This window comes from Pseudophryne corroboree, chromosome 6, assembly GCF_028390025.1.
Source record: "Pseudophryne corroboree isolate aPseCor3 chromosome 6, aPseCor3.hap2, whole genome shotgun sequence".
Classification (NCBI taxonomy): domain Eukaryota; kingdom Metazoa; phylum Chordata; class Amphibia; order Anura; family Myobatrachidae; genus Pseudophryne; species Pseudophryne corroboree.
In genome coordinates, this window is record NC_086449.1 from 44178968 (window position 1) to 44193623 (window position 14656).

Below are 14656 nucleotides of genomic sequence, written 5' to 3' on the forward strand. Positions count from 1 at the left end.
GCTGCCAGTGGCTGCAGGTATACGTCCGGAACACGCCCGGTTACCGCCCGCCGCACTTTCGCTGCGGCGTCGCCTCCCACTTCGCCAAGCTGCCTGGAGGCGGAATCCGGGGAGCACGATAACATCCTCTGACTGCGGCCTCACCGTCTGCGGCTCACACAGGTGAGAGCGGCTGCCTGTGGGGTGGGGGAGGGGTTTGGAGTAAGTGGTCGGGTGAAGGCTGAGAGACACAGTGGGGTTGGGGGGCAGGGTGAGAGACAGTAAAGAGTATGACTTGGCTGAGAGACACAGAGTGGGGGTGGGGGGGGGGGTTTGGGCACGGTGAGAGACAGTGAAGGGTATGATATGGCTGAGAGACTTAGGGCGGGATGTACTATATGTCATCGCCGCCCCTCGCCGCCTACCGCAGTGATACTAATCGCATATGTACTGACATATGCGTTTAGTATCGCAATGCGGTATAGGAGGCCCCCGCGATGATGTGTGCAGGGGTCGGCATGATGTGTGCAGGGGTCGGCGGGGGGTCAGCACGGGTCTCCGTCATCTCCCAGACCCGGGAGGTGACGTGTTCAGGGAGTCCCCGGGAGGAGGAGGGGGGCCGCAGCAGCTCAGTGACACACAGGTCTGCTGGGGGGAGAAGGGTCGTCGTGAGTGGCGCGGGGGGGGGGAGCGGCGGGATGCAGCGGTAAGAATCCCATAGGCTTTTATAGGGTATCACCATAAAAAGATGGCGATACCCTATGGGGCGAAAACGCGGCGGTCGGGGGTTAGTACATACGAAAATGCGGTAAAACAGGGTTTTACCGCATTTTCCCTTTAGTACATCCCGTCCCGAGTGAGGAGTCGGGGTGCAGGCTGAGAGACAGTGGGGTTAGGGGGCAGGGTGAGAGACAGTGAAGGGTATGACATGGCTGAGAGACACAGAATGAGGAGTCTGGGTGCAGGCTGAGAGACACGGTGTGGTTGGGGGGCAGGGTGAGAGACAGTGAAGGGCATGACATGGCTGAGAGACACAGTGGGTGCTCGGGGGCAGGCTGAGAGACACAGAGTGGGGTCGGGGGCAGGCTGAGAGACAGTGAAGGGTATGACGTGGCTGAGAGAAACAATGAAGGGGGGCAGGCTGAGAAACAGTGAAGGGTATGAGGCTGAAAGACACAGAATGAAGGGGGCAGTCTGAGAGACACAGAGTGAAGGGGAGAGGCTGAGAGACACAGAGTGAGTGGTCGGGGGCAGGCTGAGAGACACAGTTGGGAGGGGGGCAGGCAGAGAGACAGTGAAGGGTATGACATGGCTGAGACATAGAGTGAGTGGTCGGGGGCAGGCTGAGAGACACAGTGGGGTCGGGGGCAGGCTGAGAAACAGTGAAGTGTATAACATGGCTGAGAGACACAGAATGAAGGGGAGCAGGCTGAGAAACAGTGAAGGGTATGAGGTTTAGAGACAGAATGAAGGGGGACAGTCTGAGAGACACAGAATGAAGGGGAGAGGCTGAGAGACACAGAGTGAGGGGGATGATGAGAGATGCAGGGAGGAGATAATGGTGTGGATGAGAGACGGCGCAGGGAGGAGATGATGGTGTGGCTGAGAGACGAGGCAGGGAGGAGATGATGGTGTGGCTGAGAGACGAGGCAGGGAGGAGATGATGTTGTGGCTGAGAGACGACGCAGGGAGTAGATGATGGTGTGGCTGAGAGACGAGGCAGGGAGGAGATGATGGTGTGCTGAGAGATGAGGCAGGGAGTAGATGATGGTGTGGCTGAGAGACAAGGCAAGGGAGGAGATGGTGTTGCTGAGAGACGAGGCAGGGAGGAGATGATGGTGTGGCTGAGAGACGAGGCAGGGAGGAGATGATGGTGTGGCTGAGAGACGAGGCAGGGAGGAGATGATGGTGTGGCTAAGAGACGAGGCAGGGAGGAGGTGATGGTGTGGCTGAGAGACGAGGCAGGGAGGAGATGATGGTGTTGCTGAGAGACGTGGCAGGGAGGAGATGATGGTGTGGCTGAGAGACAAGGCAGGGAGGAGATGATGGTGTGGCTGAGAGACGAGGCAGGGAGGAAATGATGGTGTGGCTGAGAGACGAGGCAGGGAGGAGATGATGGTGTTGCTGAGAGACGAGGCATGGAGGAGATGATGGTGTGGCTGAGAGACGAGGCATGGAGGAGATGGTGTGGCTGAGAGACGAGGCAGGGAGGAGATGATGGTGTTGCTGAGAGACGAGGCAGGGAGGAGATGATGGTGTGGCTGAGAGACGAGGCATGGAGGAGATGATGGTGTGGCTGAGAGACGAGGCAGGGAGGATATGATGGTGTGGCTGAGAGACGAGGCAGGGAAGAGATGATGGTGTGTCTGAGAGACAAGGCAGGGAGGAGATGATGGTGTGGCTGAGAGACAAGGTAGGGAGGAGATGGTGTGGCTGAGAGACGACGCAGGGAGTAGATGATGGTGTGGCTGAGAGACGAGGCAGGGAGGAGATGATGGTGTGGCTGAGAGACGACGCAGGGAGTAGATGATGGTGTGGCTGAGAGACGAGGCAGGGAGGAGATGATGGTGTGGCTGAGAGACGAGGCAGGGAGTAGATGATGGTGTGGCTGAGAGACAAGGCAAGGGAGGAGATGGTGTTGCTGAGAGACGAGGCAGGGAGGAGATGATGGTGTGGCTGAGAGACGAGGCAGGGAGGAGATGATGGTGTGGCTGAGAGACGAGGCAGGGAGGAGATGATGGTGTGGCTGAGAGACGAGGCAGGGAGGAGATGATGGTGTGGCTAAGAGACGAGGCAGGGAGGAGGTGATGGTGTGGCTGAGAGACGAGGCAGGGAGGAGATGATGGTGTTGCTGAGAGACGAGGCAGGGAGGAGATGATGTTGTGGCTGAGAGACAAGGCAGGGAGGAGATGATGGTGTGGCTGAGAGACGAGGCAGGGAGGAGATGATGGTGTGGCTGAGAGACAAGGCAGGGCGGAGATGATGGTGTTGCTGAGAGACGAGGCATGGAGTAGATGATGGTGTGGCTGAGAGACGAGGCATGTAGGAGATGATGGTGTGGCTGAGAGACGAGGCAGGGAGGAGATGATGGTGTGGCTGAGAGACAAGGCAGGGAGGAGATGATGGTGTTGCTGAGAGACGAGGCAGGGAGGAGATGATGGTGTGGCTGAGAGACAAGGCAGGGAGGAGATGATGGTGTTGCTGAGAGACGAGGCATGGAGGAGATGATGGTGTGGCTGAGAGACGAGGCATGGAGGAGATGATGGTGTGGCTGAGAGACGAGGCATGGAGGAGATGATGGTGTGGCTGAGAGACGAGGCAGGGAGGAGATGATGGTGTGGCTGAGAGACAAGGCAGGGCGGAGATGATGGTGTTGCTGAGAGACGAGGCATGGAGTAGATGATGGTGTGGCTGAGAGACGAGGCATGGAGGAGATGATGGTGTGGCTGAGAGACAAGGCAGGGAGGAGATGATGGTGTGGCTGAGAGACGAGGCAGGGAGGAGATGATGGTGTGGCTGAGAGACAAGGCAGGGCGGAGATGATGGTGTTGCTGAGAGACGAGGCATGGAGTAGATGATGGTGTGGCTGAGAGACGAGGCATGGAGGAGATGATGGTGTGGCTGAGAGACGAGGCAGGGAGGAGATGATGGTGTGGCTGAGAGACAAGGCAGGGAGGAGATGATGGTGTGGCTTAGAGACGAGGCAGGGAGGAGATGATGGTGTGGCTGAGAGACAAGGCAGGGCGGAGATGATGGTGTTGCTGAGAGACGAGGCATGGAGTAGATGATGGTGTGGCTGAGAGACGAGGCATGGAGGAGATGATGGTGTGGCTGAGAGACGAGGCAGGGAGGAGATGATGGTGTTGCTGAGAGACGAGGCAGGGAGGAGATGATGGTGTGGCTGAGAGACAAGGCAGGGAGGAGATGATGGTGTTGCTGAGAGACGAGGCAGGGAGGAGATGATGGTGTGGCTGAGAGACAAGGCAGGGAGGAGATGATGGTGTTGCTGAGAGACGAGGCATGGAGGAGATGATGGTGTGGCTGAGAGACGAGGCATGGAGGAGATGATGGTGTGGCTGAGAGACGAGGCAGGGAGGAGATGATGGTGTGGCTGAGAGACGAGGCAGGGAGGAGATGATGATGTGGCTGAGAGACGAGGCAGGGAGGAGATGATGGTGTGGCTGAGAGACAAGGCAGGGAGGAGATGATGGTGTGGCTGGGAGACGAGGCAGGGAGGAGATGATGGTGTGGCTGAGAGATGAGGCAGGGAGGAGATGATGGTGTGGCTGAGAGACGTTTTATATTGGAATGAGTGCCAATAGGCGGTGCTAGACATGCCCCTAATAAAATGTGCTGCGCACGCCTACGGATACTCTATGGAAGTAACTTTTATTCTATTTGGGGAAAAACACTGCACAATTCTTTTTGTACTTTGTATATTGGGGTTGTGTTCGAAATGCCGCCGGTCGGTATAACAACTGCAGCATCCCAACAGTGAGAATCCCGACAGGGGGAAGTTAAGCATACTTACCTTCACCCCATGGCCCCCTAACCCTAATTCCCCCCACACACACACACACACACACACACACACACACACACACACACACACACACACACACACACACACACACACAGCCTAGCCCTCCCCGGGGTTACCTAAACCTAAGCCCCCCTCCCCACAGCCTGTCACCTAACCTCCTCCTGCAGCCTATGGCACCCACGCGGCTTACCTCTCCGGCGGCCCGGCAGACAACGTTGCGTTGTGTACCTTTTTCTGATTGACGGCGGCATTCAGAGACGTGTCGGGATACTGGTGTCTGCATTTTGACTGCCAGGAACCCGACACCCCCCCCCCCCCCCCCCCATGCTGCCCGAATCCCGTATATCGGAGTGATTGTGCTTTCAATGTCATTGTTTATCTGTACTTCCGTATAGGACACTTGGTGGCACCATAGAAATAAAAGCATAATAATAATAATAAAAATGATAATATTTTGTTTAGGAACGTATGAATCATTTTCAGCAGACGCAGCTAGAAAATATTTAATAAAACTGAAACACACACTGGGTAAAATATGTACACACATACAATGCCACTGTTCACCAATACCCCCTTATCACATGACTCTGACATACTGTTATTAGGATAAGGCCCCCTCGGGCTATTTTCCCGCATTGCTGAGTTGTATACTTTTTAGAAGAGAAAAAAAAGTGAAACAGAGATGGCCAGAGAGAGAGTTTGCTGTGTGGATTATGGTATCCGGACTCCAGGTCGACAGCACAAAGGTCGACACACCTTAGGTCGACGCCAATTGGTCGACACACCTTAGTTCGACATGGACAAAAGGTCGACATGGACAAAAGGTCGACATGGAAAAAGGTCAACATGCGTTTTTCACGATTTTTTTCTTTTTTTGAACCTTTTCATACTTAACGATCCACTTGGACTACGATTGGAACGGTAAAGTGTGCCGAGCGAAGCGGTAGCGGAGCGAAGGCACCATGCCCGAAGCATGGCGAGCGAAGCGGTGCACTAATTGGGGTTCCCAGTCACTCTACGAAGAAAACGACACAAAAAACCCCATAAAAAAACTCATGTCGACCTTTTTCCATGTCGACCTTGTTCATGTCGACCTTTTGTCCATGTCAACCTAAGGTGTGTCGACCAATTGCTGTCGACCTAAGGTGTGTCGACCTTTGTGCTGTCGACCCTCAGTCCCAGACCCGTGGATTATAGGGACACAAGTTACCACTCATTTCCCACTGTAGGTTTTCCTCTAGCCTGGTCCTGAAAGCTGCCCCCTGTATATTTCTGCACATGGGCCCTCATTCCGAGTTGATCGCTCGCTAGCTACTTTTAGCAGCCGTGCAAACGCATTGTCGCCGCCCACGGGGGAGTGTATTTTCGCTTTGCAAGTGTGCGAACGCCTGTGCAGCAGAGCGGCTGCAAACACATTTTGTGCAAAACAAGACCAGCCCTGTAGTTACTTATTCTGTGCGATGATTGCTGTGATGAAGGACCCAGAATTGACGTCAGACACCCGCCCTGCAAACGCCTGGCCACGCCTGCGTTTTTCCAAACACTCCCAGAAAACGGTCAATTGCCATCCATAAACGCCCTCTTCCTGTCAATCTCCTTGCGATCGGCTGTGCGAATGGATTCTTTGCTAGATCCATTGCACAGCAACGATGCTCTTTGTACTCGTACGACGCGCGTGCGCATTGCGGCGCATGAGTAGTTTCGACGTTTTTTTACCTGATCGCTGCACTGCGAAAATCCGTAGCGAGCGATCAACTCGGAATGACCCCCAATGGGGGTTATAGAGAGACGTTAGCAAACCCAAAAAGTTACCAATTGGGCAAAACCATGTGCACTGCAGGTGGGGCAGATGTAACATGTGCAGAGAGATTTAGATTTGGGTGGGTTATTTTGTTTCTGTGCAGGGTAAATACTGGCTGCTTTATATTCACACTGCAATTTAGATTTCAGTTTGAACACACCCCACCCAAATCTGACTCTCTCTGCACATGTTACGTCTGCCCCACCTGCAGTGCAAATTGGTTTTTCCCAAGTGCTAACTTTTTGGGTTTGCTAACAACTCTGAATAACCCCCAATGTGCAAACCCAGCACAGGGATGTGTGGCACAAATACTCCTCCCCAGATAGTTATTTTCACGACAGTCAGCGGGTGTCAGCCCCCACAGCACATACACAGTCACCAGCACTACCCCCCCCCCCCACAGGTAACTGTATGTGCTGTTGGAGGAGGTGAGCGGATGACTGTGTGCTGCGGCAGGTGAGCGCCATTGACTATAAGTGCTCTGAGGGTGGAGGAGGGGGGGGGGAGAGGATGACTGTATCTGCTGTGGGGGTGGGGGTGGGTGAGCAAGTGACAGTTTATGTGTTGAGGGGGCAGCACATACACATTCACCGGCAATCACCCACCGCAGCACATAGTCACCCGCTCACCACCCCCCGCAGCAAATACAGTCATCCTCTTTCCCCCCCCAACAGCACTTACAGTCACCGGCACTCACCTTCCGCAGTACACAGTCATCCACTCTCCTCCTCCCACAGCACATACAGTAACCTGCTCACCTCCCGCAGCACATACACCGTCACCCACTCACCTCCTCCCCGCCCCGCAGCACATACAGTCAACCATTGATCTCCCCAGAGCTCCGACATCGCCACGCCCCCACCCCTCCCCCACTGCTGATCATACTCTCTTACACCCAGGGACCGGTGATTGCTGTTCCGGGAGGGTGGGTAGGAAATTTCACAGCCGTAATGTTGAAACCAAAATGTCCACTACACTAGGAACATAAAATGTCCCTGAGAACCCTTTCCTTAAACCACATCTATTGGCTGACATCCTCATTGATGATGCAGATGCTTATTATGTTGTTTGTGTTAGTCAGCCACCAGTGGCAGCAGTTCTTGTCCGTGATAAAGCCATTGTGATGCCTGGGCATAAGACCAAAAAAGTCATCTCTTGGGTGTGGGATTATTTTTACCCAAATTCTGACAATGTTTATGATGGCGTCTTCCCCAATTTTGAGGCCAAAGTTAGAAGAGGTAGGGGCGTTAACCATTGACGCAGTCACTACATTTGCTGCGAGTTCATGAAATTTATTTTACAAAATTATAATAATTTGTAATTAACAACATCATCGACAACCTCCTCATTAGTGATCGTTGGTAGTCCTTTCAAAAAATTGTTTTGTTGGGGCCCAAATAAAACAAGCACTTCAGCCACAAAAGTGGCATTCCCTGTCACTGAAGTGCTAGTTTGTTAAGCTGTGCATGTTCTTTTTACTATCTAACATAAGAATGGGTAAGTGGGAAGGCCAGAAAACAATTCCATCTTGCAACACTTTTCTTTTCTGCCACTTCTGCGTGGCAGTGTTTCATAGATGTGCTATAAACTGCCGTGTGTTTCTGCCGCTTCTCTGTCGCTTAGTAATCAGTCGGCTCGCTGCAGCCTTTGGCTAGTATTGGATGAAAGCAATATTATGAGCTGTGAAGTGGTCAAAATTGACTGGAAATGAATGTTATTGAGGTTAATAATACTGAAGGAAAAACAATATTAAGGTTCAATGTAATACCTACTCAATTTCATTAAATAAATTTCAATAGATTACTAAAAGCTAATTGCTGACTGTTCGCTGCTATTCTGCCCTTTTGTACTTTGTTGGTAAATAATTGCCATACTTTTACAACCTGTTTATGTTTTATTGTGTGCAGGGATTGTTGCATTTTGTGAGCTTTGCACTTTAGTGCAAAATCCTAGCTGTCTTCTTAGCTGCAACATTACTCGGGTACATATTTCCAGAATGTCGGAAGGAATAACTATCCTGCCTGCCACCGCTGAAGACTATGAAGAGTTGATGGCGATCTCTGTTGGAATATACAATGGAACGGACTATCTGCCTTGCAGTTACCATGAATGGCTGGAGGACCCGCAGAGGAGGATGTTTGTGGCCAAGTGTGAGGGCAAAGTGGTGAGTATGACAAACAACGTGCTTTACCTAGATGGTCTAAAAAGCATTTCCATATAGGCCTTTGTTTCCATTCATTCAATATGATGCAATAGCAGATCTGTAATTGAGCCTTCACATGACCTTTGTTCCTAAACCGCATACTTTTCCTTCACAATTGAAAGGGATTTCTTCTTCCAAGTAACAGGAAAAAAAGGAAATGATTTCCTCTTCGTATGTGTAAAAAAGATTTATTCAAAACAAATCGCAATTCTCCTTTTCCAAGACTACTCACAGGGACAGCTGTACTGTGAGTAGTCTTGGAAAAGGAGAATTACGATTTTATCACTTATCTTTGGGCCCATTTGTCCTATTGGAAATTGTTTTTGTTTTTAATGTCACTATTTTTATTGGTTTTACCATTTGTATATGGTGGTATCTTCGGTACGAATTGGACTGTTTTGAATAAATCTTTTTTACACTTACGAAGACGAAATCATTTCCTTTTTTCATGTTACTTGGAAGAAGAAATCCCTTTCAATTGTGAAGGAAAAGTATGCAGTTTAGGATAAAGATACCTTTATAGGAGTCATCTATCTATTATCGAGTGAGTTGGGGTACGCATATGACTGTTTCTGTGTTTGAAAAGATACCTTTACATGAACGTCCTATCCCCGATTTGTGTAAGTTGGGGTACGCATCGAATTTGGTTTCAAAGATACCTTTATAGGATTTTATCCTTCACTCCTAGCTTGAGTTTCGGGTACGCCCAGCTATTGAACTTCTGTTTTAAACCAAAAGAGATTACATAGACGTCAATAAAGATACCTTTATGGGTTCCCACCTACTTGTTTCTGTGTGAGTGGGGTACGCCCTTCTTTTTCATTTTTGTGGAAATGATGAGGAGCTTAATCTGGTCCATTTGAAACTGTTCTACACATTTTTTTTTTTTTTTTGCTTCTATCTCTTTGCATGAATTGGGAGGAACTCACGATATACTAAGAGAAGATAGTTCCGAACGGAAAATCCTTTTCTGCAATTGGAGGAAATCATTCATCATTAATTAACAAGGGATGTATTACATTTCATGTTGAATTTTTTGTATGCGCCCTGGACATAGATTATTGGCCCTCATTCCGAGTTGTTCGCTCGCTAGCTGCTTTTAGCAGCAGTGCAAACGCTAAGCCGCCGCCCTCTGGGAGTGTATCTTAGCTTAGCAGAAGTGCGAACGAAAGGTTCGCTGCGCTGCTACAAAAAAAGATTGTGCAGTTTCAGAGTAGCTCGATACTTACTCCTAGCTAGCGATCACTTCAGACTGTTTAGTTCCTGTTTTGACGTCACAAACACGCCCTGCGTTCGGCCAACCACGCCTCCGTTTCCCCCGCCACGCCTGCGTTTTTATCTGGCACGACTGCGTTTTTCCGCACACTCCCCGAAAACGGTAAGTTACCACCCAGAAACACCCACTTCCTGTCACTCTGCGGCGATCAGTGCGACTGAATAGCGTCGCTAGACCTTGTGTGAAACTACGTCGGCTTTTGTGAATGTACGACGCGCGTGCGCACTGCGCCCCATACGCATGCGCAGAATTGCCATTTTTTGACCTAATCGCTGCGCTGCGAACAACTGCAGCTAGCGATCAACTCGGAATGACCCCCATTATCACCTTTCTTTTCTGTGTATTGTTTCTGTAAAAACTGTGATTTTTACGTTGATATTTTCAGTGTACGGGCAGATTTGCACCATATAGGTAAACCTTTCACATTTACTTTTCTTATTTAACCTACCAGAATGTTTTTGGATTGTGGGAGGAAACAAGAGTACCAGCAGATACCCAAGCAAGCACTGGGAGAATATACAAACTCCACACAGTTTGGGCCACCGTGGGAATCAAACCCATGACCTCAGCGCTGTGAGGCAGTAATGCTAACCATTACACCATCCGTACTGTCTATTAGTAGCAGCAACAGTTTAAACTTGGCCATCAGCCAATCAACAGAAGCTCTGGGCCTTTTGAATTTGTCGCTGGCTGCGAGCCAATCACTGCTTGCGGACAGGCAGTCAATCAGAAGTGGTTGCCAGTCACAATTGGCTCATGGACTGGCACCAAGCTCAAAAGGCCGCCACCGGCTGTCCGTATACTGACTGTCCGTATACCGGTTCCCAGGTCTCTGCCAGTTACTACACCAACTGTTTGTGAGATGCACAGGACTTGTACTGAAAGATGCAGAAGAAAGAGAAAAGAGGGGGAGAGAATAAAGGAAAGGGAGAGGACATGTTTAGAAAAATGAAGGGAGACAAACAGACCGGAAAGTAGGGGGAACGAGATGGGTAAGAGGGGGGAAAGTGAGAAAGAGAGGGTAAGAGGTGGAGTGAAAGAGAGAGGCAGGGGAAATACAGTAGGGTTGGAGGTGGAGAGAGAGAGATGGACTATAGGAGAGGGGGACAGAGAGAGAGAAAAGGTGGGGAGAAGAGGAGTGAGATAGGAAGGGGAGATCTTGGTAGTGGCACTTTTTTTTTTTTTTCAAAATAGGGGTATATATGGGATCAGGTGTGTGCCTTTGAGAAAGTCTGGATGACACTTTGGCGATATCAGGACGAACCGCGTCGGTCATACAGCTCAATGGTCGCCTGAGGACCTTCCTTTGGATTGTCTTTGTCAGATAAGCTTTATATAAAATGTATTATTGTATGTCGTTGTTTTTTTTATTTATAGAATTCAAATATATGTGTATTGAATACAACACGATGGTCTTGCTGTTTATTTTGTTACCATCTGAGACCCTTTCCGCTCCCAAGAATTGAAGAACGTAATCCAGGAGTGAATGTTTTCTGGTTCAAATCAGAGCCTACTGTACTGTATTTAGTTCCATTTGGAACGGGACTATTCACTTATGAAGATGTATTAGGCGAGATGTACTAAAGCCGAAAATGTGGGCAAAACTCAGAAAATCAATTACGGAGTTTTGTCCGTATTTCCATATGTACCAAGCTCCGAAATGTGATACATTCCAAGACTTGGACCCGGTGGGTAAAGCCATCTTCATGTGGCGTTACCCTATAGAAGTCTATTTAGGTCTTTTTTTTTAATGCATTTTCCCCTGAGAGGGATCCACTCGGATCCCCCCCAGCACCTCCTGCAGTGGCCGCGTCACTCTGTACATGCGCGGAAGAGTTCCCACGTCCTAAACCCGGAAGTCCTTCTCTGGCAAAGGTCAGCTCTTATCGGGAGAGCAGTCCTTTGCAATTTTAAGCACATTTTTTAAGTACATACTGGCATTATTAGCAGCGGTATGTACCCAATAAGTGGCGGGATGCGACGCTTAGTACATCCCGCCAATTATACCTTCATTGTAGAGTTTTATGCCTACTGTATATATTTGTGTGATCATCATATAAGGTGCTGTCACTCCGTAAAAAGGGATCTGTCTAGGCATTGGATGGACATTATTGCTGGGACATATTGGGAGACGATATTAACGTCCGGGAAAAAGAAGCACATACCCAGACATTAAAATGTGCTGAATCAGCACACACCCTATATAAACCCCAGTCCTCCAGGATGCACAAGCAGATCCTGCTGATTACAATTATATGCTGCGTGCCTATGTTCAGTGTGTAACACTTTAGTATTTTAATGGTGTGCTGCCCTGTGGTGGTCGGGCCTGAGCCGTTTTGTGGGGTCCGCACCATTGACTTATACTTAGTATTAGGGACCTCCAGTAATAGAGACGCCTTGAAGTGGCCTGGAGGCTTATCAGATTTTTTGCAAAATATATGTAACCAAGATCTCTACATTTTCTATTACCGTATAGTGTACAGGTATTGTTGCTAATAGCCCTAGGGGTCCGTGGGAAAAACCCTTTGGTGTTTTTTTTGTGCATAACATTTTGTATGCAGATATAGTTGCTATTGCACATAGAATATAGGCATGCTGCGTATCATTTTAATCAGTAGGATTAGGCTGTGGGGGATGGGAGGTTAGGGTTAGGCTGCGGACAGGGGAGGGAAGGTTAGGGCACTAACAGGGCGGGTTAGGGTTATGCTGCGGGACAGCGGGGTTAGGTTTAGGCACTACCAGGGGGAGGTTAGGGTTAGGCTGTGGGAAGGGAGGGTTAGGGGGTAGAGGACAGGGGTTTGATTAGATGCCTTCGTCGTTATTTTGACCGCCTGCATCCCGTCCGGCGGTCATTCATACCGAATCCGTGTTAATTCACTAAGCTCCACAAAGTGGAAAACACCACAGCGCACATTTACAGTTCCAGTTTCGGTGCACACATTAATTTAATTTGCAGTAATATCTCGGTCACACAGGTTATGTAAATCACTCCTGCGGATGCCAGATAATTAAGCTTCTTTTATAATGTGTTTGCGGCTACATTGTACAATATTTACAAAAGAACTCGTCCCTGGTGATTAAAACAAACTGCCGGAAACCTCAGTGACCCGAATCTTTATGGTCACCCATTTACCAATGTTTTCTAAAGTGGGGTCATCACAGGGGAGGCACTCCTACATTAGTAACAAGAGCGAGCTATATCAGCTGTGGTAAGATCGTTACTAACTACTATTAAGTAGCGGGAGTAGGTCAATTATCTGATTTTCATCACACAGCAGCGACGCACAATTAGAACCAGCCTGTATTTACATCGCTCAGGTGAAATGACTGCTAAACGGGATTGTGCATATTAAATGTTCCTGGAACAAGATGATGTTATAAATCCCCACGGGGCATGTCAGGAGCGGGTGTGGTATGGAAGGTCGACAGTAACTAGGTCGACAGTCTCTAGGTTGACCACTATTGGTCGACAGTAACTAGGTCGACAGGGTCTCTAGGTCGATAGGTCAAAAGGTCGACATGAGTTTTTTTATGGGGTTTTTTGGTGTCGTTTTCTCCGTACAGTGACCGGGAACCCCAATCAGTGCGCCGTGTCCCCTCGCATGGCTTGCTACAGTATAACAAACTTTGACCTATGAACTATCTATCTATCTACTCCTATGTTGTACAGATCACACACGTGCAATATTGGGCATCAGTAAGTTTATAAAAATAAAAAAAATAGAACCGTATCTATTGCACGCCACTGTGGGGCTCATCTAGCGGCGGACGCAAATTCAATTTGTGCCCCTTTTTCTGGTAGATTGGGATTTTTCATCAACTGCACAGGTGCACCAAAATTGTATAGGCATCTTGTCTCATGCCGGCTGTGACGCAGATTGTGCTTACGACCCCTTGTGGTTAGGGAGGTGTAACAGATGCGTATGTGGAGCACTAGCGGGGGCTTCACCCTTGTTGCAAAATATGAACTGGTGATGACGACTGACGGACACTTCTGATTGGCTGAATCCTGGACAGTACGTATCAATTAACCTGTACACATACGGCTCGGCCCGCAGCAGTAGTTGCGATGCAGCTCCGAGTCTTGCAAGACTCTGGCTGGTGCTGCAGCGCCGCTGCCAATCAGTGGCGACGTGACGCGGCATGACTGAATCCCGATAAATCCTGGTATACTGTCACTGTATATTATATATTAGGAGGCATGAATGGACTCTGGATATATACAGGGGGGCTCTTGCATATAAAGGGACTTGGGAGGGGCTGTAATGCCATATTAAAAAGAGGAATCTGAGACATAAGGGGCTCATGGGCATATAAAGGGGCATGTAAGGGCTGTGATGGCATTTGAGGTGCATATGGAGAAGAAGGCATTTAAAGGAGCATATAACCTGAGATATAAAATAGTTGTAGCCTGCTGCAGTTTTAGCCACGCCTCCTATTCCTCACGTAGACATCGATGAAATGTTGTCATTGGTGGGCAAGCAATTTTTCCCCTATCCCTAATCCCTACCCCCTAACACTCCCTCTAGCGCCTAACACTAGCCTTTACCCCTCTCGCAGCTGGACGCATCTCCCGATTTTGAACCGACGGCACATTTGTCTGAATCAGAAAATAGGATTTTAATACCTACCGGTAAATCCTTTTCTCTTAGTCCGTAGAGGATGCTGGGGACACTTCATAGACCATGGGGTATAGACGGGATCCGCAGGAGACATGGGCACACTCTAAGACTTTTACTGGGTGTGAACTGGCTCCTCCCTCTATGCCCCTCCTCCAGACCTCAGTTATAGTAACTGTGCCCAGGGAGACAGACATTTCGAGGAAAAGGATTTTGGTTTTTTTAACTAAGGGTG

General features: G+C 49.3%; 1 protein-coding gene across 1 annotated transcript in view; it reads left to right on the forward strand.

The window, feature by feature from the left end:
* Positions 1–14656, forward strand: part of LOC134936036 (histidine N-acetyltransferase-like) — a 24650-nt gene continuing 9994 nt past the window's right edge. Inside the window, exons 1-2 of the mRNA XM_063930938.1 lie at positions 1–162; positions 8231–8487. Of these exons, the coding sequence (XP_063787008.1) occupies positions 8320–8487 (168 nt within the window). The 5' untranslated portion in view covers positions 1–162; positions 8231–8319. The remainder of the gene's footprint in view (positions 163–8230; positions 8488–14656) is intronic.